The sequence below is a fragment of the Rhea americana genome, unplaced genomic scaffold (genome assembly GCF_003343005.1).
Source record: "Rhea americana isolate MKP2758 unplaced genomic scaffold, rheAme1 scaffold_201, whole genome shotgun sequence".
Lineage (NCBI taxonomy): Eukaryota > Metazoa > Chordata > Aves > Rheiformes > Rheidae > Rhea > Rhea americana.
The window spans coordinates 13,244-41,017 of record NW_028186162.1 but is presented as its reverse complement, the minus strand read 5'-3'; the positions used below and the strand labels follow the sequence as shown (position 1 = coordinate 41,017).

The 27,774-nt window shown below is 38.1% G+C and overlaps 1 protein-coding gene across 3 annotated transcripts in view; it reads left to right on the top strand.

The window, feature by feature from the left end:
- Window positions 1–27,774, top strand: part of SCAPER (S-phase cyclin A associated protein in the ER) — a 167,643-nt gene that overhangs the window by 126,975 nt on the left and 12,894 nt on the right. For all 3 annotated transcript variants that reach the window (XM_085303941.1, XM_085303939.1, XM_085303940.1), the window contains exons 26-28: window positions 5,984–6,139; window positions 16,189–16,426; window positions 19,437–19,586. In XM_085303941.1, coding sequence (XP_085160067.1) covers window positions 5,984–6,139; window positions 16,189–16,426; window positions 19,437–19,586 — 544 coding nt within the window. The remainder of the gene's footprint in view (window positions 1–5,983; window positions 6,140–16,188; window positions 16,427–19,436; window positions 19,587–27,774) is intronic.

The following is a 27,774-nucleotide window of genomic DNA, read 5'->3' as shown; positions in this document are numbered from 1 at the left end:
GCAATTTTCCTTTCTAAGTATTTTTCTTGGGCAAAATTTCAGTCAAGATAACTTGTTAAGTTCTAACAGAAAAAAAGAAAATATATTGTTTTGCTAATCTTTTACTTAWGATATTCTAGTTCTGTGGTAAAAAGAGTTGAAATAGGACAAGGAAACAGGTTTTTTGACTTCTTGCTGCCCCCACGAGTGTGAATATTTATTTACTTACTGAAAAATTAGCCTGGAAGTGCTAAGTAGAGCTTTGATAAAGCATAGCAACTTAGTTTTTGGAGGATTCTGTCCACGCTGGACATATTCCAGTTGTAGACTGCCTAATTTGGAAAGGAATTTCCTCTAGTTAAGCCTGGCAAGGTTTGTAGGTAGAGGAAGATATCTTTTGTTAGATCAATGGTACAGCTGGAAGGAGATTTTGGGTGCTGCTTTCCAGTTACTCCTCAGTCCTCAGCTTCTACAGTTTTCATTTTGAGCTCCTGAGGAAGAGAGAGAGCTCATGCATAACTGAGGAGACAGTGATTTTATAACTACTGCATCTTTTATTGCCAAAGTGAGAAGGTAGGTAGTGGATATGGCAGGGACTGTAGAAGTGGAAAACATAGTCTCTTATTTGACAGCTGCATGCAGAGCTTGAGAATGGGATTCTTATCTTGCCTGTGACATAGCATTCCTATGCAATGCTACCCAAAATCACTTAAACGTTTTATGCTTGCTCATTAATTTATGAGCTGGATTTGGTTTTCAGCAGTTCAGAGCRCATGCAACACCAAGTCAGTGGGAGCTCTAATTTCCAACATATGATGTGCTAGGTAATGCCAAATGCTACTAAAAACAAGATCATAGGCCTCTCAAATTGAACAYGGAAAATTAATGCATGCATCAATTGAATGGTTTGTGCTTCTGTTTCTTACATAGGAAATTTGGAAAATATCAACTCCTCAGTCTACAGGGATGTTACAAACATAAAATATTTCATGATTGTGAGAGTTTACCRGTACACTAGTCATTAAATACTTAGAAAAGTGAGTAAGAAAATTACTTTCTCTTGAAATCTCCTTCTCTACAGTGTGCAGTAAATGTGACAAGGAGAAGAAATTTTAACAGTGAATTACTGCTCACTGTGTGAGCACTTCCCTACCTAACCATGAGACAGGAGTCCGGTGGAAAAGAGAGTCTATAATCATGTAATTCATCATAATACCACAATGTTTACAAGAACAGAGTAAAATGTCTGAATGTCTGAGTGCTTGATGTGTGAAAAAGTAACAATAGYCCTTTCATACAGGTTATGTGTGAGATTTTGCACGTCTGTGAATGTTTATTCTCTTTAGATCTGTCCATTTCCCATTACTAAGCCCTGAGGTATTTTCTCTTATTTGCAGCTTTTGTGTTATGCAGGAAAGTGCATAATTTTTGTTTCCTCCTTCCTTTTATATTTCAGAAATGTTCTCTCTTCCATGTAATGTCAGAGTTACTCTGTTTAATGAGAAATCTCATCTTCTGTCCTAAACGTTTACAGAGATAATATGTTTAGACGAAAAAGTAAAAATCCATAACACAGCTGATCATTTCCATGAGTCTGAACACTGTGGAAGATTCTTTTTCTAGTGTTGATGATCCTACCTCAAAAAATTAGATTCCTTTTTCCTGTCCTTAATATATTGGGCAGCATGGATACAAACATCTTAACAGGTCTTTTATTAGCCAGCATTTTTAAACCCAGATACAGTTTAACACATTATAATACATTAACTCAATGACTTTTTATGGCATCAGATTCCACCAGTTGATAGTACCCATCCACATACTCTTTTGTAGTTATGCATAAAAATGTATAAATTATTTTGATCAAGTACTTTGTTACAGACTTTATGACTTTTTCATTTCTGCATGTAATGTATCCTAGATACCTGTAATTTCTCACTGTTAATGATTATTTTGATCATGTTCTTAAAAATTTAACAGTAACAGAATAGTTGAGGTTGGAATATGCCTCTGCAGATTGCCTAGTTCAATCAGCCTGCTCACACAGGGTCAGCTAGAGCAGGTTGCCCAGGAACCGTGTTCAGTTGGGGTTTGAGTATCTGCAAGCATGGAGAGTCCACAACCTCCCTGGGCAGCCTGTTCCAATGTACTGTACCTGTCCAGCAGCCTGTACTGGTGCATGGGGTTATTCCTCCCCAGGTGCAGGACTCTGCCCTTGCCTTTGTCGAACTTCATGAGGTCCCTCTCTGACCGTATATCCAGCCTGTTGAGGTCTCTCTGAATGGCAGCGCAATCATCTGGCCTATCAGCCACTCCTACCAGCTTTGTATCATCTGCAARCTTGCTGAGGGTGCATTRGTTCCCATCATGCAGATCATTAATACAGATGTTAATATTAGATGTTACAGAYGTTAATTAGGGGTCAGTATGGACCCCCAGGGCCCACTGTTAGGGCCTGGTCTCCAGCTGAACTTTGTGCGACAGTTTGCAGCCCATTCCTCCACGCTCGAACAGTCTCACTGCCTTCTTCCTGGGTCACCTGTCCTCCTTCTGCCTCTTGAATGCTTCCTGTCTATGTTTGAATTTAGTCAGGTTTTTTTTCTGTACACATGAGGGGATATTCAGAATGCCTATCTTAGACTGCTTATATGTTCTCTTGTAGTACCAAATGTAGAGCAATTTTACAGATTTCTGGTGATACTCCACCTCCAGAAAAGAAAAAAAAAAGACTAGAACAACTTCAGGGGAAATTGGAACCTTCTTAGTCACTGAATGTGCAGTATGTATTTGTCATTGAATTCACAGTTAACCAACCTGTTCCATTTTTTTTTTCTGTTTTAATCGTATTTTTGGTTGTGTGTTTTATGTTTTACTGTTTTTTTTAAGCAATTAAGTGATACAGGCACTACAAAGCCAGAGAAGAATCCCTCTCCTTGTCACTCTTAGTGTCTTTTAAGTAAAGCAAGCAAGACACATTTATCCAGCAATGTGTTCATTCTGCTTATAGTTTCACTAATAAATGGTCTGGGTTGTCATCAAAACATTTTCAGCCCCCTGAAGAAATGGAATTCTGATGATCTGCTACGGGAAATGTGGCACRGGGAGCATCAGTCACCAAACTGAACTGTTTATTGTGTTACTTTTTTTGTCTTAAGCTGTGTTGAAACTTGCACACCTAGTCATCTTCAGGCTTTTTAAAGTCTAGTATGATGTTGTTGGATATGAAAAAGACAGCTGGAGGAGGAAAGCAAAACAAGTAGTTGTCATAGATACCAGTGACCTCTAAAACTTTATTGTTCTCAGGTAACCCACCTCCTCCCCAAACAGGTTTGGAAAGAGTGTGAAATTTCAGGCTGTTGTACTCTCGTCATTTATGAATGGGTGGGTGGGAGGTCTTCTTACTGATATTTGTGATGAGCGGACATCTGACACTGACTGCGCCAAGTACAGGCATACCCTTAAGCTAAGAAGATACATGAGAATCTACCCAAGTTCTTCACCTGAGGCACTTGAAAGGATCTGGTTATAAATGGGGAATGAAAGGCATGATGACAAGGTAATAGTGCAATTAGGAAAAAAAGAGAGAGGGCATTTTAAACTAGTCAAAAACAGACAAATTATATTATTAATGAGAATCTTTTACCTCCAGGTCATTGTATCATGTGTCCTTCCAGATTTGATTAAAAAAGAGTTTTAGGAAGATTGGGAAAGAAAGAAGAAAGTTGAAATAAAAATGCATACTTTTTCTATTTAGGAAAATTAGACCTGTCGCATGAAATCAGGTCTAGTCATTGTCTGGGTAGCAAAGGGTAGCCAGGTTACTGCAATTATGCTACTACTGCTAAAATATCTAAGAGATGAAGGGAATGAATTAGAGAGCTTTGGCATTCCCCTCATCTATATGTGCAATTCTGTAGGGAAGTTTCTGCTCATTACTCCTGGGAATAGTCCCAACAGACTCAAAATTCTCATTCSTTCCTTTTTTGCCAAAACACCAACCACTTCTACCCCTCTCTCTATCCAGGCCTGGCTGTAAAGGAAGGTGAGCAGTGAACACATTTTGTGGGTGTTGGTCRGATAGGGGAGATGTTCCTCATCTATCATTTTATTTCCTCTCCTATTCTTACTTTTCTCTCCTATTCCGCAGAGATTTCTGATGCTCAGCACTCCTCTGTGACTGTGATATATCTAACTGTTCCTGGAATTATCTGCCCGTACTGGCAAGCTTGTTTATCACCTGTATGATTAGGTGGATTTCTTAGATCAAAATCTGCAAGAAACCTAATGCTRGTAGCCTTTCTTGTTGCTAAATAGAAAAGTCGAACAAAACAAGCTTACCTAAGCAATTGGTGTGTAACTAATAATCTTTGTGTGTCTTTAAGTGTTTTTAACTGATAGACTTCAGCAGTTTTAAAAAGCCTTTCATCTGACTGCAGTCAGATTTCTTGCTTTGTACTCAGTGTATTTTTATTCTTAATTACTTTCATTGCTCCCAATACCTTTGTGTCAGAAGGGTAGACCTTGGCAGAAATTCTASCCCTGAGGCGATATTAATCTCTGAGCAGCAACACTGTCTGAAAAATTACCAAATTTTAGGAATCCCTATTTTTCTAAAATTAGACTGTAAGATATTTGTGGGAATAGCTATTTTTCGTAACATTTTTTTTGTACAGCTCAAGGAGCTTACACCGTGATAGGCAATCTCTAATAGACAGATTTGACCAAGTAGGCAGAAGACCTGGTAGGTTGGAGTTATATTAGTAATAGGTTGACTTTTATAGACTATCAGTGTAGAAACAGTGAATCAGTTGATCGTGTCTGGAAGGCATCTTAGTTGCCCATATTTGTTTAGTCGGCTGATGCTTAAAGAATATAACAGCAGGTTTTTTGATTTTTGACAATACTTTTTTCCCATTTGATATGGGTGGAGTAGAAGAAAGCACAAAGAAACTCATAAGGGCAGAAGAGAAGGAGGTGACTGAAGCTGGAATACTTTTCTCCCCAGAGAAAGTTAATCTCATACAAGTCAGCAGAATGAGCAGGAGTGAAGTCTGAGAAGCTGAATATTTGTGGTAGAGAAGGGAAAGTGCATGAAGTTAGGTGACATGTGGAAGAAAAATGATCTGCGTGCATGGTATGAAATGTGTTTGAGAGAGGTTAGGGATTAGTATCTGCAGTCTGAAAGGAYGGAGCAATAATGATCAAAGTGTGAAAGAACTTTGTGTGGACGGACTGATCTTTGTGTTAATGTACAAGGACAAACTGCAAAGTTTTTGACCTAGATTTCCAAGCTCCTGGAAATTTGAAGGGGAAGCTTCAGTCATTGTGGTCTGATCTACTCCAATAATAAAAAAAGAAAGAAGAGGCTTTTTAATTTAAAAATGATAATAAGAATAAAGTCACTAGCGTGGTTTTCCTTGCACTGAGTTTTGGCTGAACCACTGAGGAGGCTTTCTGATCCTTCCTGATAGCTGGAAGTTGTTACCTGAATGTTCTGTTAGTCTCTTAACTCTTGCTGATGTTTTAAAAAGAAGAAAAAAAAAAAAGATGGGCAGTAGTTATGATATACGAATTGCAATAAAACCTTATCTGGGTAACATCATTGTCTTTGTGAATTAGTATGTTCTAGGAAGTTTGTCTTTTCATGCTAAAAAGAAATCATGCTGTTGCAGAACTACCAAGATTATTATAAATCATTTAACTATGGCAAAATTCCATTGTCCTTCTAGGAGTATGGTAAAATAAACATTTACATTCATCTTTCTTGAGTGATATAATACAAATTATCCTACAACAGCCAGATCTCTTAACAAAAACTACTGATAGTTACAGAGAGCCAGATCTGAAGTAACTGTAGGTTAAACTGTTTTATTGAACGCTTTTAGAATGAGTGTTTAAGTAGTCATAACCTGCATTTTGTATAGTTCGATAGTAGTGAAGTAAAAATTACTTTATCAGAATTGAAATGAGACTRTTTTTAATGCAATTTTCCATCCTTTTCTAGCTACGTGGTGAACATAGGACTGATAGACAAGTTGTGTTGCTGTTTCCTCTCCGTTCAAGGCCCTGTAGACGAGAATCCCARAATAGCCACATTTCTGCAAAATGCCACAGCAGTGTTGCATGGAATATGTCAACTATGTTTTGCTGTCAATGGAAGGTAGGTGCACTTGGTCCATCATCTCTAATACGTTCAGCAGGCAGCAAACTTTGTAACTACCTGTGAGCATTGCATTTGTGGAAGTGAAGTTTCTGAATGTGTTAGAAACCTAAACTATTCTTAGTCACACMATAAGAACTGATAAAGAAACAGTGCAGGAAATTCACTGTACTCGCCCTTTCAGTTTTGAGCTGTAATTGGTTACCTGCACTGAGTCTYGATTCTTGTAAGTCATTTATCAGAATTACAAACTTTATCTCTCTTATTCATCATTTTAGAGAGGGTTTTATCACTAGTAATCTTAAGTGTCCAGTCCTAAGGACTTCAAGAGGTATTTTATTATCAACTAAAATCAACTCTTAATTGATTTGTCTCTTGAGTAGCCGAACTCAGCTTTTGTTCTTTAAAATACCGCTGTCAGTAAGGGAATTATATTTTTTGTAAAGAAAAGTATTATTAGAATTGCCAGGGAATTTTCTAATACAAAATGTTCATTCGTCTTAACCTAAGATCTATTTTGGGGGTGGAAGGGGATGAGCATGAGGTATGTTTCTGCCTGTGCTTCTGACAGCAAATCTGGACTTCCATAATTTACAGCTCTAGGACAGCCTGACCAGGTGGAATGTGTTCTTTTAAAGTCAAAGATTTCAAAGCTTCAGAGTCAACATACTAGAACCACCACCATCAGACTGTCATAGAGTTCAAGAGAAGACTACACTGACAAAACTTTAAAATGAATTTCTGAAAGGGAAGAATGATGCTAGTGATGAACAAAATTTARTAAAACAGAAAGTAAGGAACAAGGATGCAGGTAAGAGCTACTGGTAACTCAGGGGCACAGGCACATGGAAAAAGAACTACTAGAAATATGAGCCCACAGAGACTACCCAAACTTACTGAAATTTCCCTTTCTGAAAGCTGCCAACTTGGCATTTTACATTCCAGGGCAATGCTGCCAAAAGTCAAATGCATACTAAAAGAATCACCCTTCTCTTAGTGGAATAATAATAGTTATGGCCACACGAGTGAATAATCTTAACATTTGGAATTTCTGAAGCTGGCATATGTTTCCCAAAATATTAGAGATCTTTGTACCTCAAAATAATATAGCACTGTGTTTGTACTTCTTTCAAGAAAATCTGTGCTTTGTAGCAGAGAGAGAATTTTGGAGGGTTGAGCATTTTTCTTCAACATTGCACAAAAAAATGTCTCATCTTAACATATAACAGCAATACTTTTGATTTTAACCCAAGGTGTCGATTGTTCACGATTGACTGTGGTTCATATGCACATGAAAAGAAACCAGAGGAATGAACTTGCAGATTTCAGAACTGTTGTCTTTTACCTTTAGATCAAAAGCTGTGGTGCAACCGATTAAAAAGGCAGTTTAAATTAAATGTCTTTCATACCGTAAGCCCACTCTCATTTGAGAAGTGAATGCAGAGTGCACTTCTGCCATGTTGCAAAACTCCTTACTGTTTGAAGTGATTTAAATAGAAAAAGGTGTTGCTGAACACAGATTAAGGTGGCTGAAATAGAGCACTAATTTATTGAACTCTTAAATATGTCACAATGCAGTAATACATGTTGTGTGATATATGATCTATAGGACAAAATGCAGCCTTTATTTGTGAGAAGTACAGATGCCTCTTGCATTCATAGTAAATGGTAGGATAGCAATGCAACCTATTCAGAATCTAGTATTTCTGATTCTCTAGCTCAATTTATGCGTGCTTGAGCACGAGGCAAACATGCTTATACACCTCTGTACATCAGAGTAACTATCTAATCACTCTGATCTTAATTCGTTTGAAGCTCTTTTTACTGAGGGGGGAAAAAATAAAAACTAGTAAGTACCACCAGTTCTCTTACTCTGTAGCATCAAGAAGATTTTGCCAAAAAAGATTTTAGTGTATTAGGTTCTCACCATTATTACAAGAGCAACATAAAATAATTGTAAAAAATAAATGACAGARTTTGCTATAAAGATCACAATAATTATTTTCCCTAGGGCATGTAGCTAACTTTCACTAGTAATAATGAAAAGAAATACTATTTTGTGTTAAACAAAGAGCAGATCAGAAGACAAAGCATGAATAGACTATATTGTTAAATAAATAATATATGCCTATATTGGAGAAAAGAGCAGTGGATCTGTGAAAATAGACATTAAACACTGCCAAAGCTAGGGAAAACTGTTATAAGTTGCTGGGAATGTTCCAGGTCACGAGTTTAATTTCCTTTAAAGTGGCCAATAGTAGATCCCTAAAAAGTAGTAAGAAAAGCCTAAGCTATACTTCCTCTAAAAAGTGTTAAGAAAGGCCTAAGCTATACATCCCCCAATATTTTCCCTGGCTCCAAGGATTTTTTTGGGAGCTAAAAATTCTCACATACAAAGAAGATGTGTTTGTATCCTGTGGCTCTGGTGGGTCTTTCCCCCAGGAACTTTCTAATTACTTTTTGAATGCATGTAAACTTGTATGTGCAAAATATGTCTAAACCAAGCTCCAAATTGATATTCCATGTTTATTTAGAGAGTTATTTCATGGAAACTTTCCTTTGTACACTAGGCAGGGAAGAAATCTCAGTCAGGTGCCTGGGCTCCAGGTCTACATCAAGACCTTCATGGAAAACTAACAGTCCTGCTCTTTCTTTTAAGAATATTGTTCTTTGCTGTTCTTATTCTGTTTTCATTAAAATTCCCATGTTGGATCAGTTGTAGGCAAAATGTCACAACGATATTGTTTAGTRGAGAATAGTCTTAAATAACATCATATATATGTATCTCAACATGAAATGTTACATGAGGTGTATGACTGATCTACAATAGAAGATAAAAATTAGAAACATTAAGCTAAGATACATTTTTATTCCCATGGTAGACTTTAAAAAAAAGAAAAATCCAAAATCCAGCAGCTAGATACAATAAAGGAAAATGTGGTAACATAAATTGAAGAATTCTCAATTTTAACATCATAAAAAGTTATTGAAATGAGGGAATCCATTCTGAACATATGTTATAAACATATCTTATTATAAGAGAGGGATTTTTCTTTTCATTTATTATCAAGGTCTTTAAAAAGATTTAACTTTAATATTGATTTTACCTTTCAAATATTCATTTTTGGTTGGTACTGGCTAATAAAAACTTGATGGATTCTTTTAATTTAAGATTTGCTGTGGATGTGATACCACATGCTCCAAACACTCTGTAATATGTATAAAAGATTGTTTGTTGAAAACATTAACCATATGTAACTCCATATGGACCTTATTCTGAATATTTTTATATTTTCATGTAAGAATCAGTGAGGGTGACTTGGGACCTCCTATTCTAAGTCCCATTTTATGCTGTGTTGCATCCCTTGCTAGTAAAAGAGATGAGAGCTTGATTCTCACTGATGAGTTTTTTAAAAGTATATTAATATATAGATATTTATATTATAATTATTTATATGTGTGTATATATATATATAAAAGAGCTGGAAATAGGTCATTGTCTTTTATTGTATGCAGTAAGAAACCATAAAACGTACATGTGCATATTAAGCGCTCTCTATTTGCTGAGCAAGAGATGACACCTGACACATCAGACATTTGATACTAAGACTTGAAAATTGTGGACTTGATAATACTTAGCATGTTTTGTTCCCCATTGAAGGTAACAATAGGCAGAACTATTAACCTGGAGTAAAGCAAATTATTAAGTAGACTTTTTAGAGAATAACAGTGGATATGTGTATATAAACCTATCCTGTATACAAACGGAGCAGGTTCTGCCTTAATACAGGCGCTCCCCAGCTTACCTTCCCCTGCCCCTGAGCAGTCTTAAGACAGTAAATGAAACACTAAGAAAACACATGGCGAGTGCTTCATCGGTACAGCCATGATCTGGCTTATCAGGCCTGTTCCTGTGCAGCCTAGTGTTCATCAGATCTCTGTCCCCTTTTCCTCTGTAAGTGCCTGGAAGCAAAATTTCTGTCCAGGAAGTTCAGTTTTCTCTGGGCAGAGGCTCCTGCTGATGCCTCGGTTCACGCGCGCCCGTCAGCGCCTGCCGACACTGCTGCCGAGACRTGGCGTATCGCGGCAGTCCTCAGCGCGCTGCGCCAGCAAGCGTGAGACCAAATTGGCAGGTAGGACCGAGTGGGGCTCCAGAAACAGATCTGGAGCCGTGCGGGATCCCCGGAGGAAGGAGCGCCGGCAGCCGGGGCGAGCTGAATTCCCACGGGCTAGGTGCCCAGGGGGAGCGCTCGGGGCCCCCGGAGCAGCGCGGCAGGCTCGYGGTAAGGCGGACACGGAGAGGAGGGCGCGCTGTGCGTGGGGATAGCATTGCAAACAGTCCCTCAGGGCAAGGCACTTCTGGCGACATGGACTTTTAGGAATCTCCGCAGTTCCCTTGACGTAGGGAACGCCTACGAGCTCCCTCACTAACGTGCCAGGAAAGCTGAAAGTCACAGCAGCAGGGCAGCCACGTTGTGACTGCTACGGGTTATCTCAGAGCAGCGCGGGGGGACGTGTAAATCCTTGTCAACAGCTGAAGGAGTTGTGGGGCACAAGCCACCAGGGCAGAGCGCTGCAGTTGTGGAGGGCTGGGTCCAGAAACGCGGCGAACGTCGCGTCGCAGATAGGCGAGGAAACGGGGAGGGCTGGGCCGCTTGCGGTTTTATTACCGTAATTAAGATAATGCCTGTTTTGGCGGCTGGGTGCCGAGCTGGACGCAAGTAGTAGTCGGCTTGAATGTTAGTTGTGCTTCTCATCACTTCCAACAGAGAGCAKATCCAGAAAGCACGGTGATCTAGTGAAAATTTACTCTTGAAATTGCTAAAACGTTTCAAATCACCCATTTTACGCAGTGCTGTAGTTCCTAGCTTGACAATGTGAGTTGTAACAAGGTCTGACAGGCACTAAATACTTATTTATACTTGTTTAATTATTAGTTTCCTTCTTCATTTTGACATCTTTTTCTAAATGAAATAATTTAGAAACAGGAGCACAGATGATAGTTTAAACTCCTAATATTAAAAAAAAAAAAATTAAACGGATTATATTCTAAGCCTTTTGAAAACTTGTTTCTGTTTGGCTTCATGTTGGCTATCAAGAGTATATATTTCAAATATACAAACATTCTACTGTATAACCTTAAAGAGGCTTGTCTGTTTGTTAGCTCAGTCAGTTTTCAAAACAATATATTTTCAAATATAAATAGTTTGCTCATATTGATGCTTGCCGAAATTGTACTTCTGTACTTGTTCTGCAGAGTATGCTGTTTCTCATCAAGCTGTAATAGAATTCCTGTTTATAATAAGTAGTGGTGTATTTTAAGCAATGAAGTATCACTGGTTAATATCTTTCTATCCTGCGGTTGATATATCCCCATTTTATTTTTTTTTAACCTTATTTGTAAGTCATCTGAACCCTGTACCATTTCCTGAGACTCCTTTATGGCAGCATGTGATTATCGTAGCAGCAGCCCCTAGTGAAGATTGCCTACCTTTCAGTAAGCTTTTTTAGGAACCCACWGCTTCTTTGACTGTAATATAAATATTCACCTGTTTTTCTATGCTAATTACGGAGACAGAAGTTCTGGAAATTTTACTTCCTTTCAGCGTAGCTTGGCCGTGTGCTGAACTGGAGGGGCGCRTTGGTCTGAGGGCACAGACCGTATGTTCATTTTCAGAGGCTCCATGTTGATAGCTGGTAGCAATGAAAGTGAAATGTAAATACTGCAGTGCTAGTAAATACTGGGAAAAGATGCATGGGATTTGTATGTTTTGCCTTTTGCTCAAATTTGTGCTTTTTTGCAGAATTCTTCTGGTCATTTGTTGCTCTGTTGGCTGACTTCAGAAATAAGGCAGATTTGTATTTTTGCCTGCTCACTTCCGTTTTTTTCCTTTGTTTTTACTTCAGTCTGTGGCCTGACAATTATCACTGAATTTTCACTGGGCCTATATTMGATTAAAAGGATTTTGAAATCTGCTAAATATATGAAATTCACTATTTTAAAAACTTATCAAAATCGCTCAAAGCAGCAGATACGAAGGTTCAGACTTTAGTTTCCCACATCTCATATCTGTATTTTTTTTTAAAGCCCACAAGCAATATGAATAATGTCTTTTACCTTTTTAGTGTAAATATTTAGATATAAAGGGGTTATAACTGACAGTTAAAAGCAGCAGGAGCCAGTGGCCTGTTCATGTACAAATTAACTGTAATACAGTCAAAATCAAAAATAAACATTTCTAACAGTTCCTTTAATTCCACAGTAGTTTTTTTTACAAGCCAAACCTAGCAGACAGAATGACTTTTTTTTTTTTTTTTTACAGCCTTGTCCTGTGGTATAACTTTACAATTTTTTTTACAAGTCTTTTTTTGTGAAAGAAATAGTCCTTGCATTTTAAGTCACTTTTGCAATTGACTTTTTTATATATATTTTGATTCATTCACTGCTTCAGAGCAGCACAAAACAGTAAAAGGATTTCATCTAGCTGTATAAGCTTTTTCATATGGGACTGTTTAAATGTAATGATGGAGTGAGAGCTGAAAGTAAGCTAACTTTAACCTATGGTAAAATTGGTCAATCTTCTCATTGCAAATAGTCACAAAAAATTGCTGTGAGGTATGGTATGCAGTAATTAATTTAGGGTTATTGTTTGATCTTGAATTTATTCTTCCTTATTTATTCTTCAACAAATAATTCTTCTGTTGTATACTTCTGAAAAACCTAAGATAGAACTGAAACAAAGAAATACTAGTAGGCAAAGGTCCTGTTGCTATCACGTGCAACTATGGAAATAAGTATTCTGGTTACTTGAGTGTAATTAAGCAMTAGTTAGCACATTTTGGCTACTGCATAACGCAGAATAAATAATTGAGCATCAGAAACTATTTTTTAAGTACTAAGGGGCCCGCAAACACAGGAAGCAAAGCCGTAGAAGTGCCCCGCGGCGGTCCAAGCGCTGCTAGCTCGCCCTGCTTTTGTAGCCCTCGGCGCGAGTGTCTTGCTGGCAGCCGGGTGAGCGCTCCAGCAGGGACTGAAACTATGCGCCAGGAATCTGCCTAGCGCAAAGCTGGCAAGATGGGGTGATGTTTCAGGAAGTGTCTCTCTACAGACTCCATTTAAATACACTCACTTAAAGACCACAGAGCTTTAAAATGAAGATGTTGTGCACAGAGACCAGATGTAGGAAAAGGAAAGGAATGTCATAAACTGTTGTGCAGCGTGGTCCCACTCCAAACAAACTTAGAGCTCTAGTGTTTTTTCCACTACTTTTATTCTTTGCAGAGTAGATGTGAGGATTGTTGTGTGTTGCAAACCACAGGCTGAATGTTTGTGGTTCTCTTTTTGCAGTAGGTAAATGGCATCAAATCATAATTGTAATCGTTGTGTTTTTTTCTTCTGACTTGTTTATCAAATATCATTATATATATTTTGAAAGACCTCTATACCAACAGGCTTGTGAAGCTGTCACAGCTGCGTTTCGGGCACAGTTTCTTCAAAAGATTCTTGRGAGTCCCAGCTGGTTCTTAAAGGCAGTCTGTCTTAAACAACCTTCCATGCTGGAACCTGTACAATAAACTCAGACACATTAGTCTCCAGCTCCGGGCAGACCTCTAACTTGCCGAGCTGGAATGGAAGAAATCCGGCGGTGAGTGACAGGAGTGGAGTCATCTGTAACAGCAGCGGCGCTGGAAAATGGACACCCGTACTTTGTTTTCGTTCGTCCCATATCTGAAAATGTGATTTCTGCTTTCAAAGATTTATGAAGCAATTACGCAGTCTTGTGGTTATTTTGCATAACATAGCTATCTCTGAAATAGGACTGGACATTAAATAATTCTTGAGATAGAAGCAGCAGATGCTGTTACTTACAGCTTTGTTTCAGTAACATTAGCTAATCACAGGCTGTAAATAGGAAGTACTTTAAAAGAAATGGCACCCATAAACACTAATTTCAGAGGGAAATCATTCCTTACATGTGTGATCTAACTGATAAAAAGCAAAAATGATTCATCTGAGTACCCACTCTCTAAGCATAAAGATGTGAAAGAAGAGTGATAAAAGCAGATGACATTCTCATGCTGTAAATTGTCTACAGCCCAGAGACTACTGTGTTGCTCTTTACTTGCACTTCAAGGCAGACAGAGCCAAGAGAAGAGCCCTCGCAGGCTCTCAAGCAGGTGCAGAGGTACTTAAGAGCCTGAGAGCTTAAATAACCTCCGTAAGTCTCCTGCATCTCACCTCCTTCCCCTGCAGCGTATCAGCCGCCACATAGCAGACGTGAAAACTCGGTCCCCACCCAGCTGCAGAGCGCTGGTGCTGAGCGATGGCAGAACCAGATGATGTTAAGCAAAGGCTGGTGGTGGCTCATTCATGGTTTCAGTTTGCACCACTGAAGACAAGGATCTATATTACAAAAAACAGTGTTAGTCATCCTACCTAGTATTTGTGTTGGAAACTTTAGTGGATCAAAGCAGCGATGTGAGGAGAGCGGTGTCATTTCCATTCCAATGAGGGGTGCCAGGTGCTCCTGATGGAGATACTGAAATTCTCTTACTGAGTGTTTCTGATCAAGGATAAGTTCCTTTTTCACAGTCCTCTAGATGTCCAGTATTTCCGTTTTTAAACTGAGATCCTTAAAGTTATAGATTGTTTTAAAATGCAGTTCTTCTTTCCAGTTCTGTTTATATTCACTATTTCTCCATTTCCTTTATTTGTTATGAGAAAGGGGGAAGAAAAACAGATCAGTCTCTGTAGTCTCTTTTAATTCAATAGTATTGATGCTTCTTTCTTTCTGAATCTCAGAAATCTCTTTTTTTTCTTTCTTTTTCTTTCTTTCTGTTTTCTATGATGGAAACATAGTAGCCAGATTTTGATGTGCTGCATGTACCATAGTTTTAGTCTTACTGTTGACTGTATCTTAATATTTTATTGTTTCCTTTGGTTCCTACTACAGACTAAACGATGGATTTCATCAAGCTCCCCTAATGAGGTTCAAGTGCTTTACATGATAGCTTAGGATTAGACACATAGGGTGTAAAATTTGTTCAATGATTTGTGTACCTCATTTTGTATTTGCCTCTGCTGGGACTAAATACATCCCGGGACACATTCATTCAGCTTTCCTAGTTTACCTCCAGAGTAGTCACAGTCTTACATTTTACATAATGTGAAAAAACAAAAGCTGTGCAAATCATTGAGGGATTATGTTAAATGCTTTTGAAAGTTTAGATGTGAGAGTAAAAAGAACATCCTGAATCAACTGTCTATTCTCCCAATTATCTCAGACAATCAAAAACTTTCTTATATCAATTACATTACTTGCCTACCCCAAAGATCTCAAAGAAGCCTGGTTTCCATTTGCGCAAGCTGGGCTCTTTTGCCTCAACCATTTCATATTTGCTTATGCATTGCTACCGTATGGTTTTCTACAACAGCATCTGACCGAAATCAGAAATAGCATGTTTTTGTTAGCTGTTCAACCCCTTCATTCTTAAATTCCTGCAGAACTGTTTGATTAAGATCATTTGGTCCTAGTAACCTCTTCTGCTGCTTAGGTAGGCAATTTGTTGCAGTGCCTGCTGCCTGGCACGGAGGGAAAGAGGGGTCTCTTGGGCCTTCTCCCACCTCTGCTGGCTACTGCTTAAGGAGAGAAAGGTATGTGGAGGTTGCTGAGCTGCAGGAGAGGCTTGCACAGAGCCCCAGAAAGCGCCCCCAGGCCTCCAGCTTTAAGGCTGTTGAACTTCCATGTGGTCTCACGCTGGTATCGTGAACCTATTTGGGAATCAAAGACACCAGTGTGTGTGGAGAGAGGTATTTAAAATACAGCTACACTGCAATTAAAGAGAGCACAAGATGGTGCTCAGATTGGGGAAAGTATTTTGTGGAACTGTTGTGGTTTCGTGACACATTAGACGTCAGCTTTTTCCTTTTTAACTTTCTTTTTGCTTGGTTTCCCCCATTTGACGTATCAGAAATCCTGCCTCCCTGTACAAAGCGTCCTCCCTGGGTGCTCGTGTCCTCTTTAGACGGTTTAATGTTTCTTTGACAGATCTTGGAACATATTTGACAATACGCGCCAGGATCCCACAGGACTAACGGCCGTTCTTCAGTCTACAGATCTGGTGGGAGTCTTGCACATGCTGTACTGTGTCCTCTTCCACGGGACCATTTCCGATCCAAACACGGCGAGTCCCAAAGACAGCTAYGCTGACAGCACCATCCAGGTTGCCATTCAGAGTTTACGTTTCTTCAATAGTTTTGCTGTTCTTGATCTGCCTGCTTTTCAGGTAACCACTTTTTGAAAACTCATATTCAGAGGGAAAATTTATGTATGTTATCTTGGACTTCATTTTAAGATTTTTGTTTAGGGATTAAATGTTGTCATGGATTAAATGTTGATTTTTTTTTCATGCATAAAATTGCAAATTATTGTTATTTCCACTGTTTTAACTAGGGCTAATGAAAGAGGTTTTTAACCAAAAGGTGAAAATTCAGAATATATGAAATACTGAATATGCTCTATTACATTTTCTGTTGAAAAACACTCATTTTCAGCCTAGTAATTTTTATATTTATTGTCCCCAAAACATAAAAAAAATGGCCATCAAAATTAAAAAGCAACTTCTCTGCTGTGAAAGGACTTACATTACAGCCATGATTTGCATTCTTTGGTGCCTTCAGTGGCCACTTGTATTTAAGATTACGCAACTGAAGCTGAAAATCACTTGATAATCAACATTTTTCATTTAAGTACAATTTTGTTGACAAAAATCTCTTGGAAATTTAACTCTTCATATTTTTATTCACAAAAGCTTCAAAAAGATTTTTGTAGTAGAAGAGTCTCATTTCTTCTTACTTTTTTTGTGGAAAGAAATTCATGCTGTAAGTGAATCATTTTGCCCTACTAAGAAAATGTAAATACTAATATATTTCTCTGATAAGTTGGCAAAGCTGTTGTTTTGTTAATATAAAACACCTGTCAAAAAGCATTGCTTTGCAAAATATTATTTAGCAACATCATTCTTGTACAATTCATCAAAATAGATTTCTGTTTCATTTAATGTGCAATTTGTATACAAATTGTACCACAGACTCCATCTGACTTGCATTAAAGTCAGCAAGAACTTTGCATGCATAAAAAGTTTAGTATGTCTCYTTCAGTTGCTGTTTCTTGACTTTGATTTTTAGGATGTTTAGTATCTCTGATACAGCGACGATCTGCATGGGGCACAGAAACAATGCAATTGTTGGAGTTGCGCATGAAATAGCTCTTAACATGCGCAATTAACTCACTTTTCTTTMTGTAAGTCAGATGTTTCGATGTAGCGCTCTTCTACAGCATGCTCAGCAGCCCTTGGTTTTGGAACTGGATGTTTATTTGTTGATACAGGTATTACACATATACACAAAGGAGTAAGACTGGACTTGGCATAGTTGCAGCTTACAGATCAGTCAGGAAGATTATTGAAAACTGCCCCAGCTGAAGGGCTCTCCCATAGTATCTCAGGAAACCACTATTAACTTGTAAAACATGYCAGGTCCCTCTTACGCTGTCTGTAATCCATCGCTCTACCAACTACCGTCGTATCTGAGCATTTACAATCAACATTAAATCCCAGATCCTGTGGTCTAACTGTATGAGTTTGGTCTACATAAAATTGTGTAAGATGATAATTATTGCATAAAGTGTAGCAGACAGCTAACCAGTGTCAGTTAGCTCTGTTCGTTGATACAGGTCTCCATTCAGTGAAGCATCCATTTAATTGTCTTACTGAACTGTAGACGTGATACTGTTTTTGATATACTCCCAGCAGCTATCTGTTTCATTATATTAATATGATGTTAAATCAACATACATCTGAGGCAGATTACCATCCATCCTGGCCTTGTGGACTATAGAAAGCTACTAGAAAGTGGAGGGAAAAGATGTGGTTTATATATGGCCTGATTATTATCTCTAAGGAATAGTTTTATCATGTATTAGTAAAACTATAGAATAGGGGGTTTTCTGATTAACAGAAGAGGTCTGGTATTCTAGAGTTTGCATTAGCACAGATGGCTCATGGGTATATATTTCATTTAATTTGACAGTCTAAACAATTGAAAGATGGTAGTGAGAAACAGCACAGGAGCCTGAACTCATATTAATTCCAGCTAAAAAGGAAGCATAGTTTCCTTGAAAAATTAGTTTAACTTTTATATACAAACTCAAGGGCCCTTTGACCTGTTGTTATCAGGGAAGGTTAAACACAGAGTGCCAGGTCACAGCGTGTGGACAGCGCTAATTAAATAGGGCTGGACCCCCAGAATGTGCCATTCACGTTAGCTAAAGCAGTAAATGGTCACTGTATTGTGTACTGAATTTTGGAAGTATCCTAACTCACCAGAATTCTTGCAATTCAACATGGAAAGTATCCAGAACTGAACTTGTTTCAATTGCCAAGGTTTGTACTTTTCCTGCCTAGAGTTTGAGCACGTTAAAGCTAAACAGTTCTAGCGTTTGCGGTATATGTATATGTGCTTAGTGCAGAGTGCAAGGTATAAAATCAAGAAAACTATGAAATGAAAGAGATTTTCTCCAAGGCCTGCACTGCTGTTTCATTAGAGTTAGTAGACTGTCATGCCCCTTCCTTATGCTAAAGTTTTCCCCTTTGACCTTATGTCGTTCTGTCTGTTTGACATGTTTATTAAATAGAGGCTGTAGGCTTCACAGATAAAATCTAATTCTGAATCTCCACATTACAGCAATTTGCCTACTTTTTAAAAATGTCCCCAAAAGCCTTGCATCTGAGTGTACTCTTCCTTTGGATGGTTCTAACTTTTTTCAGTGTTTGAAAAGTTATTAGTTGTTATTAATCTTCTCCACTCAGAACATACAGAGTATTAATAAGAAATGTATTTTGCTGTTTTGTAAAAAATGATTTCTTCTCTTTGGCTTATTACTAAGAAATACTATTAGCATTAAGTTTTCCCGGAACATGTTATGCATGTCTAATGAAAGGGTCAATGTAATGTTATACTGAATGTCATCTAAGCAGAATCCAATTTTTTGTGTTCCTCTGAAATTTGAACTTCTTTTCATTTTGTGACTTTTAATACTATAATCCATTTTGTGCTAATAAATTACTGAATGAAGTAAGAGAGCTGCTTCTGACTTCCTCCAAAAAAAAAGTCATTGTAACAACAAACATAACACTTGCTAAAAAAAAAAAAGTATATATGATTGCTGGATGTGTGATTCATGTAATTCCTATGATATACTGCTGGATTATAATTTCTGTTTTGGATTTTTTTCAGTCTATTGTGGGTGCTGAAGGACTGTCCCTTGCGTTCCGTCACATCATCAGCTCCCTGCTGTGGTACTGCTCCCAGCATACCTGTGAAGGACTGCTACATGAAGTCATTATTTGTGTGGGCTATTTTACTGTAAACAACACAGATAATCAGGTAAGGCAAGTGGAAAATGAGATCAGAAGTTATCATGCACATATTTAGTCTCGGATCCTACAAAAAATTATACTCCTCTTAAGATTGTTTTTGAAGCCCTTGGGGTTCCTTCTGAACACAAATGCGTGCATTTGCCAAATACAAGCTAAAGTTGCATTTTAGCATAAAAACGTGTTTTACATGCCTGTAAGCAAACTCCATATTTGCATGCAGACAATGATGCTGACATTGCATTGATCATAATTAGCCTTATTCGCCACCATGATAAGCTTAGCAACTGATATTTTTAATTCCAGGTGAACTCCAATACAGCTTGGTTAGATGGCTGTGGTAGCCAAACAAACCCTTTTAAAGCCAGCTCAGGTAGCTTTTTAAACTGTGTTGCAGTGTTCAGTGAAGGCATGTCCTCAAATACTGATGTCACCAACCCCCCGGGTATCCAGAGAGCTCATTTAAGTTTAAGTTGTCCTTTTACTTGCATCTTTGGTAGTAAAACACACAGTCTCTCAAACAAACAGTGGAAATCCCCCTCTAGCTTCCTTGACTGTTGTCCACTTTTGTTAATGGACTCAATGACCTCTCATACTGGAAAGAATAGCTTATAGAATTATCCAGATGTAAAACTTCAAAACTATTTCAAATCCTTCAGTCTTAAAACTCCCAGTTTGCTTGACTTGCATACAGCCTCTCAGGGGGTGTGTTAGGGCAGAGGTTGGCATTTGGTCTGTATTTTTGAGTATGTGGACTTGACTCTGAATGTGTAAAAACTGCATTATACTACCTTAATCTTTAGTGGATTCCGTAGAATGTTATATTTTATGACATTGTTTGTTTTGTTATCTCTCCATATTCGTAATAGCCAGAGCTGATTTTTGTTAAATTTTGCGGGGCAGAGGGTGTTCAGGACAAGAAGCTCAGACCCATCAGTTAAGCTGAAGAGCAGAGGAAAGAAATGTTTCCACTTGTCAGCAAAGGTTTAAACAAAAGCTGTCTGACCATGATCCTACTGTTGTCGACTATAATTGGAACATTATAATATCTTAAGGCTGACAATGCTGTCAGAAATATTATATAATTATATAATATAATTATATAGTAATGTTTCTGTGGTTTTGGCCAGGTTTTACTTGCTACAGCAAGCTGCAGCCTTGTTGTCCCATGATGCCAAATCCTGTTTGGGATCTCGAAGCTGCCTGGCTCTGGGGACAACCCATCGGGGGCCTTGGGCCCCTAARGCAGAAAATGTAGTCTAGAGTCTCGCAGGAACAGGGGCGGCCTGCGGGCAATATTTTTTAAGATGTTCATTTTGCAAATCCGTGCAATATTGCTGCGATTTCCTGATCCCCACTGGTCTCGCTGGCATCCAGAAGTGCCAGCAAACAATGTTGTCTTTTCTCTGCAGTTTAAAAAATGTCTTTTCTGGCACACAAGTATAAACAGATGTGATTCATTGGAACGAGGATATGCAACTCTAAAAGTGCCAGCAACAGGAGAGGAGAGGGATTTCCTCCGAGAGATGTCAGCTCTAGCAGCCTGTAGCGCCTGTCTCTGTTTAGCGCGGGTGCCAGGGGCCGGGGTCTGCGCCTGGCAAGCGGGCGCAGTGCCAGGGAAGCAGACGGCGATGGTGAACGCAGGCGGGCCGGTGGCTAAGCGTGCGCCTCCTGYGCCTGTCCGCGGGCACGCCGCCCAGCTGCGTGTTCAGCGTGGCTTGGAGCCTTCAGCCTGAGCCCTTGGGGTTGAGGTCGTGTGCCATCGCTGATCTACCCCTGAACTGCGTTCATTTTCAAGATTAAAAGATAGCTCCCACAGCTCTGTAAGACAAGCTTAGGTCTTCGTTAAAACAACCACATCATGTTAGTACTTTTTAGATAGTAAAAGCAGTCTTTTATGGTGGCTTGCATTGGTGGCACCGTCTCAGGAGATGTTGTGGCCCACTTCTTATTTAATTTCTTTATTTGATTTCCCGTATTCCTATTCTATAAGCTTTTAATTGAGAAAATGGCATTTCTGTTTAGGCTTTTGTTTAAAAATGTGGTTGTGTGTTTCAATACTTGGTAAGAACTAACAAACAAAAGATGATGGAGAGGTCTGCTTGGTATAGAAGCTTGTACGGTCACCTGTGTGTCTTCTGCCCTACCGTTGTCCTCCTGGGGAAGTGGTGATTGTGCTGTTTTTAATTGCTTCACTGAAGTTTTGCAAAACTTCAGTCTCGCTCACTCAGGTACTTGCAAAATATTGGGAAGATTATAAACACAGTCCTTTTTTTTTTCTTTTTATTACAGGGTAGGCCATGAAACTTGCTTACGGTCATTATTTTCAGGTGTTATCAGTGGTGGGACTTCCAATATTGACATAGTTCCTTTCTGGAAAAAGGCAATGCTTTCTATTCACTGACTTACAGTTAAATTTTTTATTACTTGTTCAGGGCTTCCAATTTTTTTCTTTCGTTGTTGATCATCTGCAGAGCCCTACTAAAAATAAAAAATTGGTCTCACAGTGAAAGCTTTCAAACAGTAGACTTGAACTCCTGGAAAGAGTTGCAAAATAAAATAGATACACCAGACTACCTGTGAAACCAAATATTCATAGAGCCTGGCAGCAAGTTTTTTCCTCTGCAAATTTATATTCCTTATTATTAATTTTAAGTTTTCATTCCTGTCTACTCTCAAAAAAAGAACAAGTCGTTGTTTAGTGCTTTCAGTGTGCCTTTGTGGTTCTTTTGTCTGTGCCCATGTGGATAGATAAAATGTCCAAAATGAAATATTGGGGTAAAGAATTAATTATTCAAAATTTTGCAGTTCTCAGTTTGGAGAATAGATAGATTTCTGAAAAGGAAATTTTACGGTCTTGTCAACCTCAACATTGACCTTTTGAAGTAGTACTGTGATTTAAATGAGTTATTACCACTGTGCAGTCAAAATAATAAAAGGGCAATTTCCTAAATATTTTACATTCATGGAAGAAAATCTACCAGGAACATCATACACCAATCATTTAATGTAATACAGGTTTGTCTGGGTTTATTACACTGTCTGTAAAACTCTTTACACTTAGCTGAATGGTGAATTAAAAGGGAAAGGTCTTTTCTCTCTCATAGCTTCAAGGTTCGTATTTCAGTAGAGCTCCAGGAGCTGGGGATAGGAGCGGGGCCGCGCAGCGGCTCCCCGCGCGCGTGCCGAGACGGTGGCCGGGCTCCTGGTTGCCGCTTCCCCGCCTGCGGCCCTTGGTCCCGGCCACAGCTGATCCTGCACAGCAGCAAGGAGGACAGTGGATCCCGAAGGAATGAATTCCTCCCTGTTTTGGTAGTGCTTGCTCTGTTTGTTTTAAAAAGGCTATGATTTTGCTGACTCTGCCCATATATAATATATTAGTAATATTCCTTTCTTTTTTTCGTATTTCATTTTAACAGTCATAGAGTTTTTTAGGACAGCTGCTGTCACTGAAGAAATAAATCAGTTATGAACCTAAAAATTTCAGGAAGCAAAGAGTGTTTCTTTTAATATTTTAAATGCTTTAACACCATTAGTCAAGACTAAACGACACTGTCTGTTTTGTATCGGCACGTGAACCTTTGTTTACTATAGAGTCAGACAGCTTGCGTTTTACAAGACAGGGAGTTCTGTAATCATGCTGCCGTGTAACTCGCTTTTATTAGGCATCTGCTTTGCATGAAGTATGATCAAGGAAACTGATTCTCTTTTTTTGCTACCATTTAATCTATTAGCGTAAGAAAACAGGTCCCATGATAGTAAGGATGGACATGTAAAACAAAACTGTAATAAAAATAATGTCCTATCTTTGAATAAGCCAATCATACTTTATCAGACTATAGGATTATGGTTTCTAATTAAAATGTTGTTGTTAATTAAAGATATTATTCTATTTCATTACATTTTTATTCCCTTTCTGCTTTGATTTAATTATTATAATGAATATAATTAGTATGTGCTGTCAACTATCACTCTATTTGCATATTATATTGGATAATTGAATGTGGTCTCCTAATTAAATTAACATGAATGACAGATGATTTGGCTTCTTTAGCATTGCTGTACTGGGAATAAAAATCTTTCCATATTAATTGCAGTTAGAGTGTATTTTTCATGTGAAAAGTCTTTACAGTTCAGATCCTCAGACTCAGGATCTTTCATGACAGGCCCCAGAAGAAATTCCGTGGTACTTTGCTTGTTAGGCTTGTATTTAAAAATAATGCTTTTGTTCTTTCAGTCTTTGACGCTCATTATATTTAGAGTGCTCTATAAGAATCTCTCTTGTCGAACTGAAAAATACTGTTCCTAGATTGCAGAACATAAAGTCCATGTGAAGGAGCTAGAGGAAAAGATAGTTCAGGTTTTAAAATTTCCATTATAAGATTAGGGTTTCTAGATAGAAATAAGAACTTTTATTAGAGTGACCGATATAATTGAAAAAAAAAATGGATGCACAAACCAAACCATACGTCCTTGAAGAAGAGATTTCAGCCACAAAAATTTTTTTTCAGTTGCATCAGTTGAACGAATAAAAGCTTATTTATCTGTCCTTCCAAACCTTTCTTCACTTTTTTCCCTAGACGGTCATGCCAACAGARAAGTACTTTATTTTTACAGTCATGCCAACAGAAAAGTACTTTATTTTTATTGTCAACTCATAAAAAATTTAAATGTTAATATCTAATAATCCATATGTTGAAAATAGAAGCACATAGAGTTAAGTTTAATGGCATCACTCACTCACTAGAAATTTAACTATGCTATCTAGTTGTGGAAAATTTATTGTAAAACACGTTTCAGGCATGCCGTCTTGCTCCAGTTAAAGGGATAAGGAAGAATAAGACTACAGGACATTTGGGGAGTGGAATTTCTCCTGTCTTAAAAATATCAAATGACACACAGCAGAATCAAGGTGTAATAAATATAATATTTAAAAATTTGAAAAAAAGTTGAAGTGTAGTATGCAAGCCACAGTTTTTAGAAGTTCATGAAATTTATTATTCTCCAACACACATTGAAAACACAGTAGATAGTCCACAAAAAAGGTTTCATACTCTGAAGTTTTTTTTCCTCTTCTTTGCTTTAAATGACTTACTCACAGTTTCATTTTCTGATTTTTTTTTTTTTTAACATTCTTTCTGTATGGCAGATGGTATTTCTATCATAAAATAACAGTACACTTTATTCCATGTTAAGCAGAATAACTTTATTAACTTGAAGTTTTTGCATATAAATCACGTGTGTGTGTGTGTATATATATACATACATACATACATACATACATACAACGGTTATCCTAAATATGGTTACAAACGCCCTTAGGTTATAAGGGGCACTTACAAAGAGACTTTAGATTAAAAGTGACCTTACTTGTATTGAAAAATTATTCTGTGCGTTTGACATTGCTTCATTCGCATTGAGTTTCAGAACGTAGCCCGTTTCCTCTGGTGTGCAGCAAGAAAAAAAATATTTTAAAAAAATGGGATAATATGATTGTGAAAATCAGAAATAGGAAGGAAAGAATGGTTATTTAGAGGTTTCTGGTAGAGGCTGTCATTAAATTTTCATTGTTTATGTTGCTTTGGGGAACTCGCTATGACTGGATCCATTTTCATCTGTTAGGTGGAATTTTTWAAAAATACACCATGAGTGTAAACATTCAGAAATTCATAATTTTTGCATACTTAATGCCCATATTTGTAAGTAAATAGTATCTGAAATCACTTTGTTCTGATATTGATAGTTTCTTTTCAGAGGAGGTATTTTTAGGAGTGTAGATGTCACATTGAGGTTGTCCACTGAGTAACCTTTCAGAAAGCACCTCTTAAACCTCCTTTGGTGCTGAACCAAAATACACCTGGCAAATTTTATGGAGCAGCTGATTTCGGCAAGCGACGGAGGTCACGGTCCTGCCTACCGTTTAGGAGCCCTTCGACTCKGGAGCAAAAAATCCACTGAGGGTTAAGCTCAGCAACTTCAAATGGAATGAACCGAAATGCCGCTTGCGCATATGCGTTAGCAGTCCTACCTAGCTGGACAATGTTAGTTCACTTCGGTGAACCGAGGCCTTCCAATAGTGTTGGACTCGAGCAGCACCGAAATGGAAAATAATAATAATAATAATAGCATATGCGTTAGCAGTCCTACCTAGCTGGACAATGTTAGTTCACTTCGGTGAACCGAGGCCTTCCAATAGTGTTGGACTCGAGCAGCACCGAAATGGAAAATAATAATAATAATAATAAWAATACAGTGCCATAAATCTTGGGGATTGAGTACTGCGGAAAATCTTGCTTGTCTTGCACTCTACTTAGTTATGGGTAAATGGTAGGATATTTTTCATGGCAGAAAAATCCTTTTTCTTGCTTTCTGTTGTAAGCTTTTTCTCAGCCAGCTCAGTAATGGAGCCGAAGGCTTGATGTTTTGCAGTCCATTCAGTTGATGATCAGATATTTTCACAAACCCATTGCGTTTATTGTGGAAGCCAGAAAACTAAATGTAATAAAAATCCCATCTGTATAACAGGATTGCAGGTTTCTTTTAAGAGGGGGACAAAAAATGCTTGCTTTTGAAGAGAGGATGCTCAGAGAGACACAAAAAGATTTTCTGCATTTTAAGCTGGTAGCGGAGCGTGCCAGCGCTGCGGTGGCCTGAGCCGTGCACTGGGGCTCGCTCCTACGGTGGGCATTAACACCMGCGGGAGCTGAGGAACTTCCAGATCCTATCATTTTTCCAGTCATTTCCAGGGGCAATGGAAAATTTAGGCTTACTGAATARAAATCAAAGATGAGACATTCAGGTCTTCACCTCAGAGGGCTTTAATTAATTAATTAATTAGTCAAATTAATTAACTTTTTCCTCCGAACAAATCCTAGCCGCTGCTCGTAAAGGTTTCATGTCCAAATGAACAGATAACGTATCAGTACTTATTTGGAAGAAAGAATCAGTGGTTACATCTTGCGTTTGAGTCAGAGGTAGGACTCTGGCTTTCAGCTGAGCTGTGGACTGTCATGGTTGGATGCCATCACCTTCATATAAAGCAGGCGATGGTGAAGGAATCCCAATTTAAAGATGCATGAGCATCTGTTGCGCTCATGCAAGAGCAATCACTTTGCAAAAAGTGCATCAAATTGATAACCAGAGGACGTAATGCTGTTACCAAGTGGGAAAACTGAACGTTTAGGTCCTATATTGATCCTCCTGAAGTATCTTATCAGATACCCTTTGTGCTAAAGTTCTGGTAGCCTTGGGCAGAACTGGGAGTCCACTGGCAATGAAAGGTAGATATAGAGATGAATGTAAAAGTTACAGTCTTAAGAAAATAGGAAGTATCAAAGTTGAAGATCTTACCTAAATGTGAAAGTGATTCTTCAAAAATAATGCAGGACTAAGCAGCCTGATTCTGATCATTTCAGTGTTTGAAATACCTAGAGATATGAGACCTGCATGATCATTTTTTATTTGAATTCACAAAATATGTRTGTTTCCCAATACACGGTTGATGTATAATAATATTCCCCTCTGGTTAAAAATAATTTGACACACAAACCTACTGTTACGTTATTTTGAAGACTATGCAAAGCTTACTTTTTTCTAGAAAGTAATGATACAGCTCAGTTTAAGAAGGCACTTACGTGCTTAACATGAAGTGTGAGAKCAACCTCAGATAGTCACGTGTTTAAAATTAAACCTTTACTAAGTTTTGCTAGTTCGAGGATTAGGTTACTGGTTTATCCTGTAGACGAGGCATATGTTAAATTCATAAACAGCCTCAAGGCATATTACCATCGTTTCCATTCTCCTACCTTACCACGCTGTAATGGAGCTCATCCTTTACAGTATCTTTTTAACATTATTTACTTATAGCTGCATTTAATTTCTATATCACCTATTTGTTATTTTTTAACTAAGGTGACTGACTTGCCAGTTATCTTTTTGGGTGACATTTTTTGAAGTGTTTTATGGAAAGAGCTTTTTTTAGCTAATTTCCTGTTAGCATCACGTTTGATAGATGCTTTTTACATATTTAAATATATCACTGTGTATTTATCATTGTCCTGTCCTAAAAGATCAAAGGGCTTAGGATGAGTGTTAAAAAGTGCTTGAATAATTTTTTTTCTTTGGATTATGCATGCATGTAGCACCATCAAATCTTTATCCTTAAACTATAAAGCTAATTCTAAAAGGATAATGCTCAT